The sequence below is a fragment of the Saccopteryx bilineata genome, chromosome 2, assembly GCF_036850765.1.
Source record: "Saccopteryx bilineata isolate mSacBil1 chromosome 2, mSacBil1_pri_phased_curated, whole genome shotgun sequence".
In the NCBI taxonomy this organism is placed as follows: Eukaryota; Metazoa; Chordata; class Mammalia; order Chiroptera; family Emballonuridae; genus Saccopteryx; species Saccopteryx bilineata.
Genome location: NC_089491.1, coordinates 59,439,408 through 59,461,331, shown reverse-complemented (window position 1 = coordinate 59,461,331; position 21,924 = coordinate 59,439,408). Strand labels below are relative to the sequence as shown.

Here is a 21,924-nt window from a genome sequence, read left to right as displayed (position 1 = left end):
TGGAACAGGCATGGGGGCAGAGTTTTGAATGCAAGATGTTTATGAGGGATCAACATCGATATTATGAGTTGATTGTGTTCCCCCCCAAAAAAATATGTTTGAGATCCTAATCTTTGTCCCCTCCTGTGAATGTGACTTTATTTAGAATTAGAGCCTTTGCAGATGTCATCAGTTTGGGATAAGGGTCATTGGGGTGGGTCCTAATCCAATATGACTGGTGTCTTTATAAGAAGAGGAAAATGCCATATAAAGACAAAGACATTGTGTGACCACAATGGCAGAGATGGGAGTGATGCAGCCACAAGCTAAGGAACACCAAGGACCAATAACCACCCCCAGAAGCTAGAAAGAGGCAAAGAAGGATTCTATGCAGAGGTTCTGTGGGAGCATGGTTCAGAAAAGCACAGTCCTGCTGACACTTTGATTTTGGACTTCCAGCCTCAGAGCTGTGAGAGAATAAATTTCTGTCATTTTTTGTTAAGCCACAGAGGTTGAAGACTAATATAACATGTAAAAGGATGAGGAAGGAAGCATGGTTGGGCAAACGGGGAGAAGGCAAACTCCAGTGCAGAACCCACAAATTTGGGGCCAGCTTAGTGGGGAGCTGCCCCATCATTCAGTCACAGCATGTGGGCTGCCCCAGGGAGGCAGTGCCTGGGGTGCAGTGGCTCTCTGCAGAGACAGCCTCTAAAGAGCTGCCAACTGGCAGTGTCAGCTGGCCATGCCCTCAGTGGTGAGCATCCTCCCTTCCTGGAAAGGTGATTTGGGTGGTGAGTCTTCATGTCTACCACAATAGGTCAAGGGGAAAATGTCTGGGTTGTGGGGATGACAGTAATTTTATTTAACATATTTTTAATTAATTTATAAATAGAAAGATAACTGAGCAAATATTTTTAGAATAGAATTTTTTTAATTACTAGGAGGAAAGAGAATTATAAATTGATTAATCCAGCAAAAAAAAAAGGAATGAATAAAAAGAAATGCAGTAACAATAAATGTAATTAATAGTAAACAGTTATGATGGAAGTAAATTAAATATAATCTTATCACAATAGATGTGAATTTGTTGAAGAGCCCTTTAAAATGACACAAAGACTCTTAAATTGGCAAGAACAAACAAAAATCCAGTTTTAAGCTATCTGTAGGAGCACAGCTAAAACAAAGGACAACTATAAAAGTGGGAGATAAAGAAAGGGATGAGGATATGCCAAGCACATGCAGTTAAAAGGAAAGCAGAAGGGAGGATGTTAGCATCAGCTAAGATGGAACCCAAGGCTAAAGTCATTAAATAAGAAAAGAGGCTTCTAAGGATAAAGAGTACAATTCATAAGGAGACTGTTATATGTCTATCCTTGATACAGCATAGTAATGTAAATTTAAAGGCAGAAGAAAAGTAGAAATATGGGCAAATATTATAAAACCATAATCATATTAGGGAATTTTACTCTATTCTCCTGTAATTTTTAACAAAGAATACAATGATATAAAGTGGTAATATAGTATTCTTGTACCTTATAAACAGAAAATGTACATTTTTTTTCTTTTGTGTCTATGCAACTGTTGAGCAGATAAAATATATTATGCTCACTTTGTTAAAGATGGTGTTGCCCACGTGGAAGCCTGTTGCCCAGGTGATGGTATTGGTTGCCCTTCTTGCTTGGGACCGGCGTGATTATGTTAATGTGTGTTGGGGGAGGTCTTTTGCGCCAAAAGGTTTTAAAAGGAGAGATCACTTTGTTCTGGAGAAGAGTGATTAGGTTCTAAGAGGAGCCCATGCTAGAGGAGAGCAGAGTAAGGCCACGTGGAGGAGAGGAAAAAGCAGCCAAGATGGCGGAGAGCTGAAGGAGAAGCCAGTTTGTGCAGAGTTTGTGTAGAGAGAAGGAGATATGGAACAGAGGTGAATAAGGCTGGTGAGGTAGAAACTTTGATTCTAGGAAACTCAGATGAGTCAGAGGCTTTGGGAGCCCTGAATGGAAAGGGAAGTGTTTTCCCACTGTGTGTATGTCTTGCCCACTGGGTACAAGCTAGGATTAAAGCTAATGGCCCACCAGTTCTTGGCTCCGTTGTTTCTGTCCAAATCCAATGCAAACCTGCATGGGCCAGGTGGCTGTGATGGTGGCTGTGGCTATTGGCTTTACAGCAACATTAATAAAAAGTCTATTTTTTTGGCCATACATTTTATTCATCCCATTTTGTGATCCTAGTGTGGTAAAACAGGAAAGAATAATAATTAAACTATAAATACTTGAAATTATGAACCTCTTTTATTCATGATTTCTGGGTCAAAATTGAAGATCAAATCCAAAATGACAAATTATCTTTAAATTTATTAAACAGAACACTTCACATCAAATCTTATAGAAAAATGGTTAATATAGTCAGAGATACTTTCTAGCTTAAATGCTGTTGAAAGAATGACTAAGAAACTAAGTATTGCATTTAAGAAATGTATAAAATAAGCCAAAAAATAAGGTATTATTGACAGTAAAAGCTTAATTCATGGAAATGGCCACAAAAAAATAGAGAAAATTTGACTAATGAAAAAATATATACACAACATTAAGAATATGTATAAAACCCTAGCTGAGCAGCTCATTTGGTTAGAGCATCATCCCAATATGCCAAGGTTGTGGGTTCGATTCCCTGTCAGGGCACATACAAGAATCAACCAATGAATGCATAAATAAGTGGAAAAATAAATTGATATTTCCTTCTCTCTCCCTTTCCCTCCCCCATTTCTTTCTCCCTAAAACCAATAAAATTTAAAAGAATATATATATACAATATATATAAAACAGAGATGTATATATAATATATATAATACATGTATGTGTGTACACACACACACAAAAAAACATTAGAAATAAGGGAAAAGACATTGCTTACATCCCAAAAGGATTAAAAGAATTCAGTAAGAAATATTAATGTGCAACTTTATGGCACAAATTTAAAAATATGAAGAAAAGTGATGGTTTTCTAAAAAATGTATAAATTACTAAAATTTAATCCAAAGCAAGGCAATAAATTTCAATAAATTAATAATAATAAAAATAAATCTGAGTGCATATAAAGCAAGAATGCCTTCCAACTTCATAAAAAGTTATTAATTCCCAATAGCAAAGCCTGGTAAAGATAATTTCAATTATGAAAATACCTTTCTAAAATGGTAGCAAATTAAATCCAAGTGAGGGTTTATTCTGGAAATAAAAGGATGATTTTGCATTATGTATCTCTCAGTGTTATATATTGACACAACAGAATAAAGAACACTGTATGATTATTGTATCAACTGATGCAGAAAACACATTTGATATAGTTTAGTAGACATTCCTAATAAAAAATTAAATTAGGAGGTAGCAGAAAGAACTAACTGCTGGATAGAGACCAGCAGGATTGCTATAAATGCCTGGCATGACTACTGTTACTCAACTGCTGTTACTGCTGTTACTCAGCATTGTTTTAGAAGGTCAGTGAACACAATAAGAAAAGGCTTAGAAATAAGCTGTATAAATATTGCAGGTGATGTCATTGAGATTCTACTTAAAATCTTTTAATATCCTATAAGTGGGTTTGATAAATTGACTGAGTAAAAGATAATAGATGAAACCCAGTCGTTTCTCTTTCTGTAAGCTAATTGTTTAGAAATGCAAAGAGAAAAAACCCTATTTCAAAGAGTGACAAACTAAACTATGTAGGAATGAATTTAGTAAGACATAAGACAAATCTAAAAAGTAAGATGGTATGAAAAGATATATTTCTGGAAATACAGAACTATACCTTTCTTGAATGAGAAAACTAAACATTTCAAAAAGATCAGTCCTTCCAAATTAGTATATAAAAGTCCATCTCAAAATAGAAATGTGAGAAAATTGCTAAACTTGGAAGAAAAATAGCATGGAGAACCTGCACCAATAGATATCAAAATATACTGTCATATTACTACATTTAAGACAATATATTAGCTCAGGAACCAATAAGCAAACCTTTGGGACATAATAAAGAGTCCAGAAGTAGATTGAGGTATATAGGACAAGATAGTATATCAGAAAGGTGGCATGCCTTTTTAGTAAGGATATGAAGGATTATAAGGAAAATGATCTTGGGGCAGTTGTCTATCTGGGAGAAGATGAGGTTAGGTTCCATTTGGAATAAAGATCACACGTGTAAAATGGAACTGTAAAGGTATTAGAAGAAACTATAGAAAACTACATGTATTCATCAGGTTGGGAGAACTCTCCCAAGTAAGATAGTAAATCTACACTCCACAAAGGAAAAATTAGCAGGTTTGACTATTGCTAATAAATGTCTACATGACAAAGCAACATCAATTAAGCCAAAAGATGAACAGTATCTTATACTTCACATGTTTAATATACTGGGACATCCTGCAAACTGATTGTAAAAGAAAAAAAGATAAATAGCTCAGTGTAAAATATGTGAAGAGCATGAACTAGAAATGTAAGTCACCAGTAAAGCTGTGGAAAAGATCAGCCCCATTAGCAGCAAGGAAACAAAACTTAAAATAATGAGATTCCATGATCTGCTGATTGGGTTGGCAAACATTTTAAAGATGGCAAACATCTAGTGCTGATACGTATGTCAATAATCAGGCACTATTCATGCACCATAGGACTGATTGCTTCAACCTTTTTACAGAAAGGAATGTAGCAGTGGTCCTTCACATAGTTAATGTGCTTATCAAGTTTGACCCTACTTCCAGGATTCTTTCCCACAGAAATGAAAGTACTAGAACTTTAGAAGATGTTTGAATAAGGCTGTTTATTCCTGCTCTGGTTACGGTAGCCAAACCCAGAAGCAATCTGAATATTCATCAAGAAGGGAGTGGTTGATTAAACTATGGTATATCCATCTTGTAGAATATAAAAATGAGACTTACATAGATTTGAAAAAATCTGAAACATATTGCTAAGAATAAGCAGGAAAAAAGTGTGTGTGTGTGTGTGTGTGTGTGTGTGTGTGTGTAAATGCATAGAGATGATTTTGGAAGGATATACAACAAACTGTTAACATTGGTTATCTCAGGGTTGGGGAGATACAAGTGAGTCTTTGCCATTTTTACTTTATATGTCTCTGTATTTTAAAATCGGTTGCCATGAGTAAGTTATCTTTTCTGTATAAAAACATTATTATAGCATGAGAGGTTGTGTCATGAAAATCACAACTGATGTACCACAGGGATAATAGTGAAAAACTGTCTACACATCACATGGGGTCTCCTTTGTGAAGACCCACGGGAGAAATTTCTGCTCCAGCCTCAATCCCCTGGTACCCGTAGTTCATCTGAGCAACCAGTTTGCTTTTATCTTATGGATATTGAACATTTAGGTAACTGATCATTTCTTCATTTGCTGTGAACACTAGGAATACAAGTGAAATTGGAGACAGTACAGGGTCACTTGCATAGCCCATACTGCTATCTTCATCTTGTTCTACCCACCTGTGCTTTCCCTCTAGCACATTCCTTCCTTCATTTTAGTTTTAACCGATTGATTATATGTATCTCCATAGCCACCTGTGATCCATTTTGGGGGATGAGGTAGAGATAGGAAAAATATGACCAGTGATTTTTATTTTAACAGGAATCTGGGAAGGAAAACAGTCTCAACAATGAACAGACGGCTCATCATGACCAACAACAGATGACTTGCCATTTCATTTACTAAGGTAAGGAAATATAGTCTATATTTTTAATAAATTCCAACTGACTCATGATAGAGCCTTTACTTCTTTTATTTTATGCTTATTTACAGATATTTTAAATCATATTTCTAATTGATGGCTTTAACATTATCAAATTTAAAATAAGCAACAAACTAATAGAAACAGGAAATTTTGTGAATGTTGGTATGCCTAAAGGAGCAGAACCCAGGACATATGCTCTCTGCTGTTAATTATTGTGTGAGGTTAAATTTTTGAATAGCATTAGTATTTTTCTTGGTTTTAAATATAGCAGTACTCACTGTAAATCACTTAGAAAATAAAGCATATATAAAATGAAAACCCAAAGCATTTCTAATCCTGTCATCTGCAGATAATGACCAGTATTTCCATTAATTTCTTTTCTCCTTCCTTTTAATTGTTTGTTTGTTTGTTTGTTTGTTTGTTGTTAGAGAGAGAGGAAGAGGGACAGACAGACAGGAAGGGAGAGAGATAAGAAGCATCAACTCATAGTTGCAGCACCTTAGTTGTTCATTGATTGTTTTCACATGTGTGCCTTGACTGGGGGGCTCCAGCTGAGCCAGTGATGCCTTGCTCAAGCCAGCAACTTTAGGCTTCAAGCCAGTGACCTTTGGGCTCAAGCCAGAAGCCAAAGGGTCAAGTCTATTATCCCATGCTCAAGCCAGCAAACCTGCACTCAAGCTGGTGAGCCTGCACTCAAACTGAATAAACCTGTGCTCAAGCCAGAAACCTCAGAGTTTCAAACCAGGGACCTCAGCATCCCACGCTGTTGCTCTATCCATTGAACCACTGCCTGGTTGGGCTCTGCTTCCTTTTATATGTACATATGTATATATGAGTATAATGTTTTTGAAAACAGTGTTTTTAATCTATGCTTACCTTGGCTTTCATAACTATCAGTGATGTACTTAACTGGTACAGAAACATAGCAAGTCTAGGAACAAAGAGTAATTACCACTGTAACCATTTTAATAGCTATTTGCAGTTTAGCAGGACGTCCTAAACATCTCATTTGCCTCCCCTACATGGATGTCCTGGTTCATAGATTTATGTCAATTCAAGTGACATTTCATGACCTCCCTTTATTATTATCTATTTTGTGTTGCTTAAAGGGAATTTTTTAAAAGATTTTATTTTTTTTATTTTAGATAGAGCAGAGAGAGATAAAGAGAGGAAAGGAGGAACAGGAAGAATCAATTAGTAGTAGTTGCTTCCCATATGTGCCTTGACCAGGCAAGCCCGGGGTTTTGAAGCAGCAACCTCAGCAGGCCAGGTCTATGCTTTATCCACTGCGCCACCACAGGTCAGGTGAATTGTTTTTTTGAAAACAGAAGTTTACCCATTTCTCTTCTCCTCTTCCTTACTGTTCAATCAGGGGTGATTTACAAAATAATAAAACAGACAATTTCATCATCTGTCCTTCATATATGCCAATTAGTCAACTTTTCATTATGGTTGTTTTTTCAAGCACCCTTCAGAGTTGCTCTTGATGTATTTTTGTTCTAAGAGCTGCCAGGTCTTAGAAGTGAAGTTACTGAAATGTCATTCTTTAGGGAAGTGTTCATTCTGTTAGCTCTATTAATAGTTGAAGGTTAAAGAAAAATCTTACTCTTTTTTTAAATTGTCATTAGTACAAACTAAATTGAAAACACAAATATACCCTAATATGGAAATGAGCTAAAGCTTTGTATGGACAATTCACTAAAGAAACAGTTTATATTTCTGGATGAGAAGCAGTTTCCATCTTCAACCTTGGATGATCAGGTAAAAGATGAATTCAGTGACCTTTCTGAGGGGGACTTCCTGAGTTAAGACGACAGTGACAAGAAGCAGAATACCCAGTCCTCAGATGAGTCCTTTGAGCCGCCCTATCCAGAAAAGAAGGTCTCTGGAAAGAAGAATGGAAGCAAATAAGCCAAGAAGCCTGAAGAACCAAAAATCTGAAAAAAAAAAAACAGAACCGAAGCCAGGCTGGAAGAACAAGCTGCACTGTGAGAGGGAGGAACTGCCCCCATCTACAAGTGCCTGTACCAGGGCTGCACAGCCATGTACCGAGGAGCTGAGGGCATGAAGAAGCATATCAAGAAGCACTACGAGGAGGTCCGCGAGGCCCTGCCCCCACCCTGGCTGCAAAAAGGTGTTCATGATCCACCGTTACCTGCAGCGGCACATGAGGCTCATTCACTCAGAGGTGCGGAACTACTTCTGTGACGAGTGTGGACAGACCTTCAAGCAGCGGAAGCACCTCCTTGTTCACCAGATGCAGCACTCGGGAGCCAAGCCTCTACAGTGTGAAGTCTGTGGGTTCCAGTGCCGGCAGCGGGCATCCCTCAAGTACCACATGACCAAACACACAAGGCTGAGACTGAGTTGGACTTTGCCTGTAACCAGTGTGGCTGGCGGTTCGAGAAGGCTCACAACCTCAATGTGCACATGTCTATGGTCCATCCTCTGACACAGACCCAGGACAAGACCCTGCCCCTGGAGCCACCACCCGGGACCACAGAGAGTCAGGCCGTGAAATCTGAGCCCACCTGAGGGTGCACCAGCACCTGAACTCACCAGGTGGTGGATGGGGTTGAATGATGACTTGCGTAGTTCTTCCCATGAGAGCTGACGGCACAGTCTTGCTCGCTCAGGAGAGCCCCCACGCTGGACCCCACCCTGTGCTGGAAGGTGGGAGGCTCAGTGCCAGGCCCAGGTCACCTTTCTACGTCCATTCCAGGACCAGCAGTTTATTTTCCTATAAATACTGAGTTGGGGGCCAGCTGTAAATTTTAAATTGATTCCTGTACCCCACTAAAGCAATCAAACAGATTTGTAATCCACTTTTTAGTGCAACAGGAGCTCCACATCATGCTCATAATAAATTATTTACAAAGGAAAAAATAAATAAACAGGACAAAAAAGTTCATCCTTACTATTAAGTATATAAATGCAAAATAAAATGATATTTTTGCCCAAAGTTAAATTGGCAAAGTGTATTGTTTAATTTTAAATGCAAATATTTGATGCTGGTAGAGATATAAAGTAAGTATATTTTACTCAGCAGTTTTGTTGTAGGAATTGATGGCAGCTGTAATTAGACATGCTGTTGGTTTAAGAACACAGAGTACAGTTTTATTTGTAACACAAAAATAGGATGCATCCCTAATGTCAATTAATAAATTTTGAATTATAAAAATTTGTATTATTATTTAGATATTAGAAATTATTTCTGATTAATATTTAATAATGCAAAAAATGTTTATGATATAAAGGTAAGTGAAAAGGGCAAATACAAAGTTGTATATAATACATGATTCCAATTTTGTTAAAAAACACGTTTGGCAAAGATCAAATGGTGAAATAGGCAAATATTAACAATTATTATTCCTGGATAGTTGGATTAAAAGTGATAGTTTTATCTTCTTCTTTATGTTTTTTCAAATATAATACATGTGCTACTTTTCTTAGGATAAAAACAAATATTACCTTTAAAATTCTAAACCTAAAATTAATTAAAATGTTTTTCCTTTTTATTGAATTTTTTGAGGTGACACTTGTTAACATAATTATACAGGTTTCAAGTGCACAGTTCTACAACACGTCTCTGTACACTGTATTGTGTGTTCACTACCCCAAGTCAAGACCAAATAATCATATATTTGATTAAAATAATCAGGGAGCCCTTCTCATATTGTTTAAAACTTAATTCCAAATTAATTTGCAGATAGCCTGAGAGCAGTTATCTCAAAAAAATGAAAATGTGGCATATTCAGTAGCAATTTATATTTCAAAAAAATGGTTTAAATCCTTCATGGATGTTTCTACTATAACACCTATAGTCTAAAAGTCTTTTTCATTTTTGGAGAAAGTTGTAAGGGGTTAATATCACCATTTATCCCATGCCAACTATGCAACATTGCCATGCCACTGGTGCCTTTCATAGTATCCTGCATATGATGTGATTGATAATGTCCGGCTCCTCAGTAATGCCTTAATCACCTTCCTTCAAGGAGTCAGCTCTTTCCAAGCACAAAACACTCAGACAGATGGAATCAGATGCTACCTACATTGATCTAATGGCATCTTCTTATTTTCCTTATCAATTTATTTATTCATTTATTCTACAAGTATTTATTAAGCACCTATTCGGTGTAAGGTACAGTTTAAGTATTTGAGGTACATTAGTGAACAAACCAGATTAAAATTCCGGTTTCTGTGGATTTTAAATTTTTCAGAAGGAGATGGACCCAAACAAACAAAAATTCACTATAATAAATAAGTAAACTCTATAGTATGTTAGACCCAAAATAAAGAAAAAAGAAGCTGAATTAAGGGGTTCAAGAGTACAGGGGCAGGGAGGAGCAGGTTGCAGTTTAAAATAAGATGGTCAAGCTGAGTTTCAGACAGAAGTTGACATTTGAGCAAAGACCTGAAGAAGCTAAGCAAAGAGTGATACTTGTCTGCTTATGCTTGACCATTCAGGCAGAGAGACAGTTAAATAGAAGCCTAATGCAGCCGCATTCTAGTGTGTTTGAGGAACAACAACAAAAAAACCTGAAGCAGAGGGAGTGATGGGGAGTAATTCAGAAGAGCTGAGCTCAGAGTAGGGATAGGAAGAGGATGGGCAAATCAGATAAGGCCTCGTAGGCTGCTGTCAGGACTTTGGCTCTTACTCTGGGTGAAATGGGACCCTGACCGTGATATTATAAAACCTTTCAGATAGCCTAATTCCACTAATATGTTATCCTGAACTCACCAAATTATTTATGAAAAGACTAGAAAAATTAATTATTCTTTAAATGAATTAAGCAGATACGACAAGGGAAGCAGTAGGGGGTGTAACATCTGTCCTTGAAAACTTTGTATTCTAATATGCAGAATGAATGGACACAAACAGAATTGAAAATTTATGTAAAGGGGGCCCAGGGTCTCCCAAAAAAAGTTTATGTAAGAGAATGCTTTGATTGGTGAGCAATGATAGATTGGTCCGATGAGGTTGACTTGCGATGGTCCATTCTTTCATTCTCTCTTTTACAAAAAAGATCATGGCAGTGTGAGTGAACTCAGCCCCATTTAGTGCCATGCAGAGAAGTGGCTGGCCAATTCTTAGGGTTCGTACTATGTGAAGCCTAAGATTTTAAATGTGATTTAATGGCTAATGAGAAAGAATTTTTACTCTTCCTTGGTGCATAGAATGCTCTTTATGCAATTTAAGATAGACTCTTAAATATCATGGGTCCCTAATTATGTAGTATTCTTGCTTTAAAAATTACATAAGTAACTAGAGTTAAAAATTCAAATTTAAATGCAAAAATCTTATCATTCAAAACTGGGAGAAATACATGTTTAAACATCTGATATCCCCCAATGGAAAAATATATTTCTTAAAAAAGCATTGGAAGAAACCAAAAAGATAGTCAAATCGTTTTGAGTAGAAAAAATGTAAAACTTCTCTGTCATAATTATAAAACAAATTTATTTTTAAAAAATTTAAAAAATAAACTAAACAGCCTGACCCGTAGTGATGCAGTGAATAAAGCATCAACCTAGAACACTGAGGTCGCAGGTTCGAAGCCTCCGGCTTGCCTGCTCAAGGCACATATGGGAGTTGAGGCTTCCTGCTCCTCCCTCCTTCTCTCTCTCTCTCTCCTTTCTAAAAATGAATAAAGTCTTAAGTGTTTTTTTATTTAAAAAAATAAAAATAAAACAAATTTAAAGACAGCAGCAAGTAAAATATTAGTAATGTACATGGAAACAGTTTAATAATCTTACTACATAAAAATCAATAAGGAAACAACTACCATCAATAACCATAATAGGTAAAAATCAATAACTAAAACACTAAGACCCTTACCAGATAAATGGACAAGACAACAGAAATTTCTACAGAACTACAAAGAGCTAAAAAATATATGCAAACAATGTTAGCTTTCACTAATAATTTCAAAGATGCAATTTAATAGGAGATGCTTTTTGCCTGTCGAATTAGAAAAGGTAATTAAAATGATAATAGGGATTACTAAGCATGTAATGAAACCAGCTCCCACTCACTGCTGTCAGAATAAATGGGTATATTCTTCTTGGAAAGAAATTTAGCAGTATGTAGCAAGAACTTTCTATTTTTTAATAGCTTAGTATTTCTAGGAATCTAGTCCAAGGATATAGTAAAGCTGGACAAAAACAGAAGCATAAAATAATTATTTATTGAGGCAAAATCCTTGGACCACATCAACTATCTTTTAATAACACACGATTGTGTTTATACAGTGGTATCTTGCAACTAGTAAAAATTGTATTCTTACAATGATATTTTTATAATCAAATGGTGAAATGGTTATCACATAAATGTTCAGTGAAAAATACTAGGCAAGATGGTATCATAATATTTTTAATATGAAAGTGCATGGAGCAAAAGGTGGCAACAAATGGTGGAGTTGCCCAAGGGTGGTAGAATTGAGTAATTCTGTCTTCTTCTAATTCTTATTTTTTGATACTTTCCAGCTATTTTTATAGGAAGTGTCTGTAACCAGAAGAAGAAAAATTTAAAGGCTTTGTACAAAGAAACTTATATACATGATATGGGCTTGGATTTCTTCCATAGCATCTTTTTTTGTGGTGTAAAGTATACAGCCAACACGATTTACAAGTAAAAATTTATTTTGGAAAGATTGGGGACCACTGATTTTTTTTAAAAAAAATATTCTAAGAAAGGTCTTCCTTTTTTAGAGACGACAGCAATAACAACAAAAATGTAACTAACCAAAATAGATTCTCTCATTAACAATATTTTTAGCATATTGTAGTTCAGAGTAGCGTTGTAAATTCAAATGGGGACACTTTTCTCTTGTAGATGTCGTCTGCTGCTGAAAATGGAGACGCAGCACCTGGAAAACAAAATGAAGAAAAAACCTATAAAAAGGTAAGTGAGCGTTTTATCCTCTTTCGTCAGTTCAGAAAGAGGAACACTTGTATTGCTTGGAATGTTACTATTGTTTTAGGTTCTTGTATGTAAGCTACTACCTTAGTTTCCTATTGCTGCTGTGCCAAATTCCACAAACATGGTGGCTTATACAACACAAATGTGTCATCTCACAGCTCTATGGATCGCAAGTCCGGCAAGGGTTTGTCACAGTGTCAGCAGAGCTGCTTTTCTTCCTGGGAGCTGTAGGGGGAAGAATCCATATTTTTACCTTTTCCAGCTTTTCCAGGCTGCCTGCGTTCCCTGTAACATTATTCCATTTCAGTTTCAAAGCCAGCAAATGGTGGTCTTTCCCAGGCTGTATTACCCTGAAACTTTTTAAAGAACCCTTGTGATCACTCTGAGCCCTCCTGGATAATCCAGGATAATCTCTTTATTTTAAAGTCAGCTGATTAGTGACCTTAATTTTCTCTGCAACCTTAACTCCTTGTTGCCCCCTAACATCACATAGTCACATGTCCCAAGGATTAGGACATGGAAATCGGTGGCAGACCATTGTCCTGCCTCTCACAGTTACTATGACTCAGCCTGTTAACAGGAGGTAGTTATTTGAGGACCCTTCTTATTCCTAAAAGGAAGGCCCTTACATGTGTCAGTGTTCTGCATTCGGGATGTGAATCTTTTAATTGACTCAGTACTTTCCACCAAAATTTTAAACATTTGCTACCTCTGGACTTGAAAAAAACAACAAAAAAAATAAGATGAAATCTTTCCCACCCCTTTCTAAGCCTCTCAGATTTCATGTTTGCAGCCCACTTCATGAAACTTTCTTTCCAGACTTCCCACTCTACATTATCTTGCCATTCCTTGACTTCGATAAACTTTGGCTCCTAGCAACCAATTCAGTGTTCAGAATATACATTCCCAAGCATCACTACACCTGATTTTAAACTGACTTTGCACTTTAGCTTTTAAAAAGATCTTGTCTTCCTTTCTTCTTGGGAGTAGGAGTCTTATATATTGAAGGTTTATTATATTTTAACTTTTCCTTTTGCATTTTATTCTTTAACAGATAGCTAGCTAGCAGTTTTGTCATGAAGTACATTAGCCATTTGATCTGTCCCAATGTTCAGGTCGTGGAACTAACATGTTTCCTGTTACATTCTCATATAGGAAAATATGCCCTTTTTTTTGGTTCATCTTGTCTTCTGGCTTTTCTACTCAGACTTAGAAATATAAACAGTGAGGTTGCCATTCCAAGTGATAATGTGCTTGGGGAAGAGTAAGGTTAAGATTCAAGCATTCAGAAGTAGATAGTATGTTATAAAATGCGTGCATCTGGCCAAAAGCAACAATACAAAGGTAGGAAACCTAATCCTTTCTCATTTTCTCAAGACTTCTTATAAATTCAGTCAAGAATGAGACCAACGTAGAGATAGTCAAACTGCCAGCCTATTATTACTCCAGATCCATTCCAATCAGGTCAAATGTAGTATGATTCTTTATTTTAAATTTTTTAATTGATATAAGAGAGACCAAGAGGAACATTGATTTGTTGTTCCACTTATTTATGCATTCATTAGTTGATTTTTGTATGTGCCCTGACCAGGGATTGAACCCACAATTTTGGTGTGTTGGGACAATGCTCTGACCAACTGAACTACATGGCCAGGGCCTACGTTACAATTCTGCCTTACAGGAGCTCTTTAGTGATGCAAAAGTCATAGAGTGTGCCCATGACATCTTAGAGTTTGCTGAGTGTGCCCTACCCAAGAATTTAATAAAGTTTTTAATAACATTACAGCTATGATTTTATGATAAATGTCTCTAAAGGATATTTGACTCAGCAATGTTGGGAAAGTTATAAAACTAAAATTCATATTCTAAGAAAACAAATAATTCCAATAAGGAAGAGAAGATGCAAGAAATTTAAGAGGACAAAAAAAAATACCAATATATATTTTTTAATGTGTGATGGCATAGGTATGCTTTTGATATTTTCTGTTTTTAAAAGGAATGTAAGCAAAGGAGAAGGAGGCATGTAGACTCTGTAAGAAAAGCAGCAGAAAGACAGCACAGTGCCTAGGACTTGAGCCCTCAGTACACATGGTGTTGATGTGCACAGCAAGAAGAGGTCACTTAGAGAAAATATTGCTTTACTGACAGGTGAAAGCCCAGCTGAATTATTCAATTTAATTCTTCTCAATTAAGCAAAAAGATCCTGAAAGTGGTGGTGGTCATGGTGGAGTTAGAAGAGGTGATAATAAGAGTCACGTTAACTATTGCAAATATGTTTGTCCCTCAGTCCAGATGAGCCATTTCCTAGATGAAAGAACTTGAAGCTAGAATAGGGAAACCACCAAATATGAGCTTTGAGAAATCACAAGAATGGAAAAGTTGTCAAATGGCAGGAGATAAGCAAATATCATGCCTATTTTCAGAAATGAGGAAATGGTACATACTAGCAACCAGATATAAGTAAGACTATTTTTCGGCTTAATTTGAGCATGGATTAATAAACATATGGTTTATGTACTCTGAGAGAAGAAACATGTCTTCCACAAACCTGCAGAGTTTCATAATGGTATAGTCAAATTAACTCTATTTCCTATTATGAAAAAGTCATTAAATTACTTGCTGATAAGGAGAATGCTCAGGTTTTATGAATCTTGATTTAAAGATACCTGGAAGATTCTTGTGGCATCCTTTCAGACAAGGTTGGGAAATATGGATTAAAAATGATGATGAGTGTGTTTGTACCTTATTGCACTGATGCTCCTGAAGAATGGCAGTTTTGCTTCCTGTTGACATAGTAGCTACCAACCTGATGCATGAGTTGACCCTGGGTAGCTTATCAGTTTTTATCCATTGACCTTAACAAAAGCATGAAAGCTATGCTTTTCAAATATGCAAATGACAACAAAAACTAGGAATAATATCTCACAGACTGAATGAGTGTCATCTAGGCCACCAATCATTTCATTAACTATTGTCCCTTTTAAAAATACCTTAAAGTCAAAATTTCTTTCCCAGTCCTGAAAACATGACTATGGGATGTGCACCTTTTTAATAAGAAGCTTTGCTGACCCAATTGGTTTTTTGCCTGTGGCTGAATGAAGCCAATCTTTAGGCCCCAGGTTAAGAAATCCCCCACTCTAATCTACTATGCGAGGCATTCAGAAGGATGGCAAAGGATTTTAAGAGGAGCTTACAGTCGAATGGGAAAGGGAAGGCATGAAAACAGTTTTAAGGGCACAGTAGTCTCTAATAAAATGTCCAGTAGGGGAGAACTGTCTGTGGTTTGGGGTTAACGAGCAGGCATAGGCTGTCTACGTCAATCCCCAGATTCATTCGGCAGCTGCCAGCAATACTCAGTGTCATGAGTGCTATGATTTCCCCACGGTGTTAGGGAACACTCAGTGTTCATGGAACAGTGTTATGCACTCTGAATCCTGATTGTTTGCATGTGATTATTAGGCTGACCGCTTCTTGTTCTTCCAGTTGCCCATTTTTTCTAATCCATTATTAGTTCCATTATCAGGAAGAAGAGCTGAAGTCAGTTTGGTGAGGTTAATGTCTCCCATTAATGGCTATAATGAGAATTTTTATTTTAGCTCTTAAACCAAGCATGTTGCCCAGTGAGACAGATATTAAGGGCCTCCTGGCTGTGTTTACAGAGTATAGTTATTTCTATTCTCAGTTCATTTATTGAGTCTTCCATAAGGGTTATAACGCAGAAGCCTACAGGGCCCAGCAGATAACAAGGGAGTGAAATAACCAGGCGGAAAGTGGTAAACAGGGAAGTACGTGCCTGAAAAGAGGACAGGTGGCACTCAGCTCCCATGGATAGAGCGACGTGGGAGTGCTCACTCAGGATTGCCGGATTCGGGGAAAACCAAAAATGTCAATTCTGATGTGAAACCTACCCATTTTTTAAAGGTTGACAACTAATTAAAATTTTTTTGAAAATATACTCTGGAAAAAACAACACACTATCAATTATCTCTGGTCCTCATACAGGGGCCAGTTTGCAACTTACGCAATGCTTGGGTAGAGATGTGAGATAGAAGGATAAGATGCAAAAGAAATGCATGTAAGATCTGGTCTCTGCTTCCTGTGACCATACAGCTTATTTAAGAGAAAAAATATGGGCCCACGTGAAAAAATTAAATAATGACTTATACTGATATTAAGTGCCAAGACAAATGGCATTCCACTTAATCCTCTTGCAAGTCCTGACGAACGTGGAGCTCATGACAATCTTCCAGGGAAAAGTCCCAATGCTAATAAATGAGCAGTTTGCTTGGGGGGAAAAAGGGAGAGAAAAGCTCTGCTTGCTAGCGGATCATTTTTCTGGGATAACAGTCTCATAGATGGCTCATTGCTTTTTGTCATAGCCGAAAAATCCCACTCCTTAGGTGGCTGCATTGATTTACCTCCTCCTTTGTCTCGGAGACAGGGAATGTTGCAGAGTCACAGAGTCGGCAATGAACCTGCTTTGTTAGTGGGACAGGAGAGCCTGGCCTAGACCCAGCTGAGTGTCAGTGTTTGGGGAAGGTAGCGGGCAATTTTGGAAGTATGGACTGCCTCCAAATAGCAGCTAGCCTTGGGCGCTGGTCTGAGGAGTTTGGACTTTCTGTTCCAGGCCAGCAGTGGCCATGAGCACTTTCTGCAGTGATGGAAATGTTCTGTAATCTGCACTAATACAGTCGTTCTAAGCTGTATGGGGCTCTCAATTATTTGAAATGTGGTCAGCATGTCTGAGGAATAAATTTTTAATTTTAAAATTAGTTCAGTTTAAATAAGCACATGTAGCTAATGGCTAATCACATTGGACAGCACGATTCTCGGCAGGGAGTTTGCAGGACCCTGGCCTGGAGATCAGTGACACGATGAAATAGCAGCACAAACAACAATGAAGGCTGACCCAAAACTTTCTGATCTGTGTAACGGCCAGAAAATTTTCACCGTTGTTAGAACTAAAGAAGTTTTAGTAAGAGGTTTTCTTTTTTAACAAGATGATAAACTTAAAAGAAAGCAGAAGGCAGCACATCAGTTCACTTTAAGGATGGTTTCATCTCAGGTAAAATACAAGTGCTGGGGATCTGTTTTCTCTATTTCGTATGTGAAGAAATTGTCCATCCCACCCCCACCCTTCTAAAAGAAACAGATGGCAGCGTGGTTCAGTGACTTATCCCAGGTCACCCAACTAGGATGGACATTCCGAGGACATTGTCAGGGAGATGATTAAAGTCTTCAGCCGTATGATGTTCTACTTCTGTCCCTCAGAATTGATTAGTGTTTTCCAACCACCTGGACAGGGACTGGCATGAGAGATGTTTATCACCACTATTTGAGTTTCTTGCTCTGTCACCTCTCCACCCAGAAGTTGTCATTGCAGGTCTCTTGCCTCTTGCTCTACTTCTCTTCCATGCGGGTCCTGCCCATGGTTGGCCTCCAGTGAGAGATTCAGGTTGTGATGACTGCCACAGGCTGCCTGCCTTCGGTGTGGAGGCAGCCCACCGTTGCCACCAATACCCCAACTTCGGGTGTGCCAATCTCTTTAACCGATTTCCACCAGGACAGGCACACTGGTGACAGCACTCAGAATGCTCTAGTAGGAAACTGGCCAGACTCGGCCACAAACAAGGTCCTTGACCCAAGTTTCCCAGTTTTTTCCCATCTTGTTTTGTATTATCTTTTAAGACTCTGGCTGTCATTTAATTCCAGTCTCTAAGCCAGCTCCCCTATCAGGAAAGGCAAGCAGTGCTGAGGAAGGAAGTGTTAAGCCTCCCCTGACCACATTGCAAAGGTGTCTTTTATGACTTTTTAAATATGAGTGGGGTAATGAGACAGATATTTTGATCAAAGAGAAGCATTTACTTAAATACAAACTTCTTAAATAAAATATCTCTGGGAAGATACATAGGCAATAGTGACATTGACTACCTGTGGGGAGAAGCAGGTGGTGGCAATCTTGACTTGAGGGAAACTTTTCTGTTTTCACCATTTATGCATATTTAATTTTGAATCATGCAAATGTTTTGCATATTCTAAAATGGAATGGGTAACATTTTAAGATGAGGAGTGGGTAGCTGGCATGTGTCTCAAGCCCTGACTGCCCTTCCTTTCCTTCAGAGTCTAGTAAGCCACCAGTTCCACAGAACTAGACACTTGCTTTCTGCCCTGGTGGAGCTATAATCTGTAACTTAACACATCTGTGACTTTGTGTTGAGTAGCAATTGTCATAAGTAATAACCACATTGGTCTCTAGGAAGAATGGTTCTTGGACACGCCAGTGTTATTCCTAATTCTCTTTAATGCAAAACACCTTGACTATCCTAGTGTTTCTAAACCAGCACAACTTTGCTTCCCCAGGGAACACTTGGCAATGTCTAGAGACATTGTTGATTGTTGCAATTGGGGGAAGGGACCAGGTGTGATTGGCATTTAGGATGTAAAGGCTGGTGAAGCTGTATTCTACAATGCACAGAACAGAACCCACAGCAAAGAATTATCAAAATACTAGCAGCTGCAAAGCTGCAAAACCTTGTCCAAACCAAACTGCCCTTTTAAGTGGAGGGCAGATGTGAGACCAGCTCATATAGATACTCAATGTATAACACTAATCTGATTAGATTTAAAAGCATGTATAATTACATACTCTTACCATCCACACTTCTCTTCTGATCTTCCTTCCTAGCCCCTCAGGTTCCATGTAGGATCACCTATGCTCCTGTCTTCTTCCTCATTACGTTCTAAAGCAGGCAATTTCAAATCTGCCTTTATGATTTGTAAGCAAGACTTTGTAGGTAATTAAGCAAAAAACCATTGGCAGCTGGAAATAATAGGAGCCAACCCTCCTGTCAGGGTGTGCCCTGAATCACTCATTTCTAGTGACTTCTAGCATTCACTTTGGAGGGAGCATATTTGTATGTTAAGCCACTGAAGGTTCCTATACTTCTGCATTGTGGCTAACTATGGACTGCCCATCTTTCAGCTCCAGAATCCAGTGAGCATCACATTGCTGTCCCCAGAACACTCACTCCAGGAGAAAAAAATTCTACAGCGCAAACTTGTTTTTCAGCCTCTTTCCAGGGCAACAACCACCACATTGTTGAATTTGGTTTTAATGGCAGGCTGGCAGACTGAGGTTTTCTGTTTCTGCAGCCAGTTAGGCCATCTGAGCTGGAGTTCCTGCTCTCAGACACAACATTGCTTTTGTTTTTAAATTAAGAGCTTAATGTACACAGGCAATCTGCATGTTTTCCTGTGAAGCTTGGCCAAAATGGTTCTGACCTGACCAGCAGGCTCCTGGTCCCAAGGCCTGTGGCTTGTCAATATTTATCACTCCCCACCCCACCCCCTTTCCTTCGGGATACTTAATCGAGATTTTTAAAGGTGACTTTTCAGAAGTTGCTTAAGAACATAGAAATTTAAAATGATAGCGTTCTCTATTTGAAATTCTGCAAAGGATCAGCAATGTAAATTATGTTCTAGTCTTGTATCTACTATCAAGTTCCCCCAGATAGTACATCTGTGTTTCCTGACCCGTTCTGTTCACTGTTGGTGGACCCTGTGTCTGCGACTTTAATTATACCATGAAAGGAAGTTAAGACAGCCCAGCCTTCCGTGTGGAAGCCATTGCACCTGAGACACGCAGCACACCATTAAGTAGAGAAGTAAAAGAAGGTGGTCGTAGTCTCTAGGGTCTATAAAATTAAAATTCTCAGTCCTCCTATGTCTTTTTTTTGCCCAGTGTACACCTAGACACCCAGAAACACAAACTGGGTTCAATTATAAGGAAAATTTGTAACCATTTATAGGATGTAACTGTACTTCTCTCCCAGCAGAGAGATCTTCTACTTTTATATCAGTCTTTCTACTTATCCAAGTATTTGTCTATTTTGTACTGTGGAACAGGGAGTATTTGGTTATTGAGCACAGAGCTGAAATACAGACTGTTTATGTGACATTCTAATTCTTTCAAGTGAATTTTTCATGTTGTGATTTGTCATTTTTTTTTCAGGGTATGCTCAGTGTCTGGGATATAAAACATACAGTTGATTATATTTTCATGCATTCATAAATTTATTCAGGTGACAAATAACTAGCTTGGCACTGTGCTAGGCTGTGAGGGTAGGACAAAGGCTAAGACATAGTCCCTGCCTAGTAGTGGGATTCAAATAATTTAACAACTGGTTCTCTGCCCTAATGACTGTTTTAAGTATAAAAAGATGATATAGCGAAAGGTAGTTTATTATTTCATGCATTTAATACTTAAATAAGAACAATAAAAGAGATATAAAAAACTAGAGTATGCTATAAGAAAGAGTTTCAAAATATTAATGAAAACTATTAGGTAATACAGGGGTCCCCAAACTACAGCCCGCGGGCCACATGCGGCCCCCTGAGGCCATTTATCCGGCCCCCGCCGCACTTCTGGAAGGGCACCTCTTTCATTGGTGGTCAGTGAGAGGAGCATAGTTCCCATTGAAATATTGGTCAGTTTGTTTATTTAAATTTACTTGTTCTTTATTTTAAATATTTTATTTGTTCCCATTTTGTTTTTTTACTTTAAAATAAGATATGTGCAGTGTGCATAGGAATTTGTTCATAGTTTTTTTATAGTCCGGCCCTCCAACGGTCTGAGGGACAGTGAACTGGCCCCCTGTGTAAAAAGTTTGGGGACCCCTGAAGTAATACCTGACAAAAAACAATAAAAATGTTATTTAAGATATTTCCAATGACAGCTTGTCACCCCCTGGTAGTTTGGCACCTTTTCTCTTTACATTATATGTTTGTTTACTGAAGTAACAAACGTGAGAGAATTAAAATGTAGTATTTCATCAAAGGTATAATGAGTTTTATGAAGTGAATAAATAAATATTACAAGCATAGTTCTGTCAATTTTTTTCCCCCTATGGACAGAATGAACATTACTACGGGCTCTTAGAATATGCTGTTGTTGTACAAATGAATGTTAAAAAGAGTAAGGAATGTGAATTTGTGATTTCCACTTCAAGCTGCTGCTCAGGAACCCAACTTAGAGAGAACCTTGATACCAAGTGCCATTTTAACCACCAGTTCACTGAACTCAACAAAAAATTAGGTATTGGTTCTCTCGAACTGGTGCAAATTGGCTGAATCCCACCACTGTCTCTGCCCTATTAATAATTAATTAATTAATAATTGTCACGGTAGAGACAGACCAGAAAAGGTAAACATAATAAAATAATTACTAACTTTAAAAGTGCTCCTGACCAGGCAGTGGCACAGTGGATAGAGCATTGGACTGGGATGTAGAGGACCCAGGT

At 37.8% G+C, this 21,924-nt stretch overlaps 1 protein-coding gene, 1 long non-coding RNA gene and 1 pseudogene across 3 annotated transcripts in view; 2 read left to right on the top strand and 1 right to left on the bottom strand.

The window, feature by feature from the left end:
- The window catches only part of PIP5K1B (phosphatidylinositol-4-phosphate 5-kinase type 1 beta), a 387,055-nt gene that overhangs the window by 147,781 nt on the left and 217,350 nt on the right, over positions 1-21,924 (top strand). For both annotated transcript variants that reach the window (XM_066257135.1, XM_066257136.1), the window contains exons 2-3: positions 5,601-5,685; positions 12,539-12,607. In XM_066257135.1, coding sequence (XP_066113232.1) covers positions 12,539-12,607 — 69 coding nt within the window. In that variant the 5' untranslated portion in view covers positions 5,601-5,685. The remainder of the gene's footprint in view (positions 1-5,600; positions 5,686-12,538; positions 12,608-21,924) is intronic.
- Positions 7,390-8,238, top strand: LOC136322228 (zinc finger protein 276 pseudogene; annotated as a pseudogene).
- Positions 12,384-12,976, bottom strand: LOC136324375 (uncharacterized). Its single transcript, XR_010729081.1, has 2 exons — positions 12,879-12,976; positions 12,384-12,572 (listed from the first exon to the last, which is right to left on the bottom strand). It is a non-coding gene; the product is annotated as an uncharacterized lncRNA (long non-coding RNA).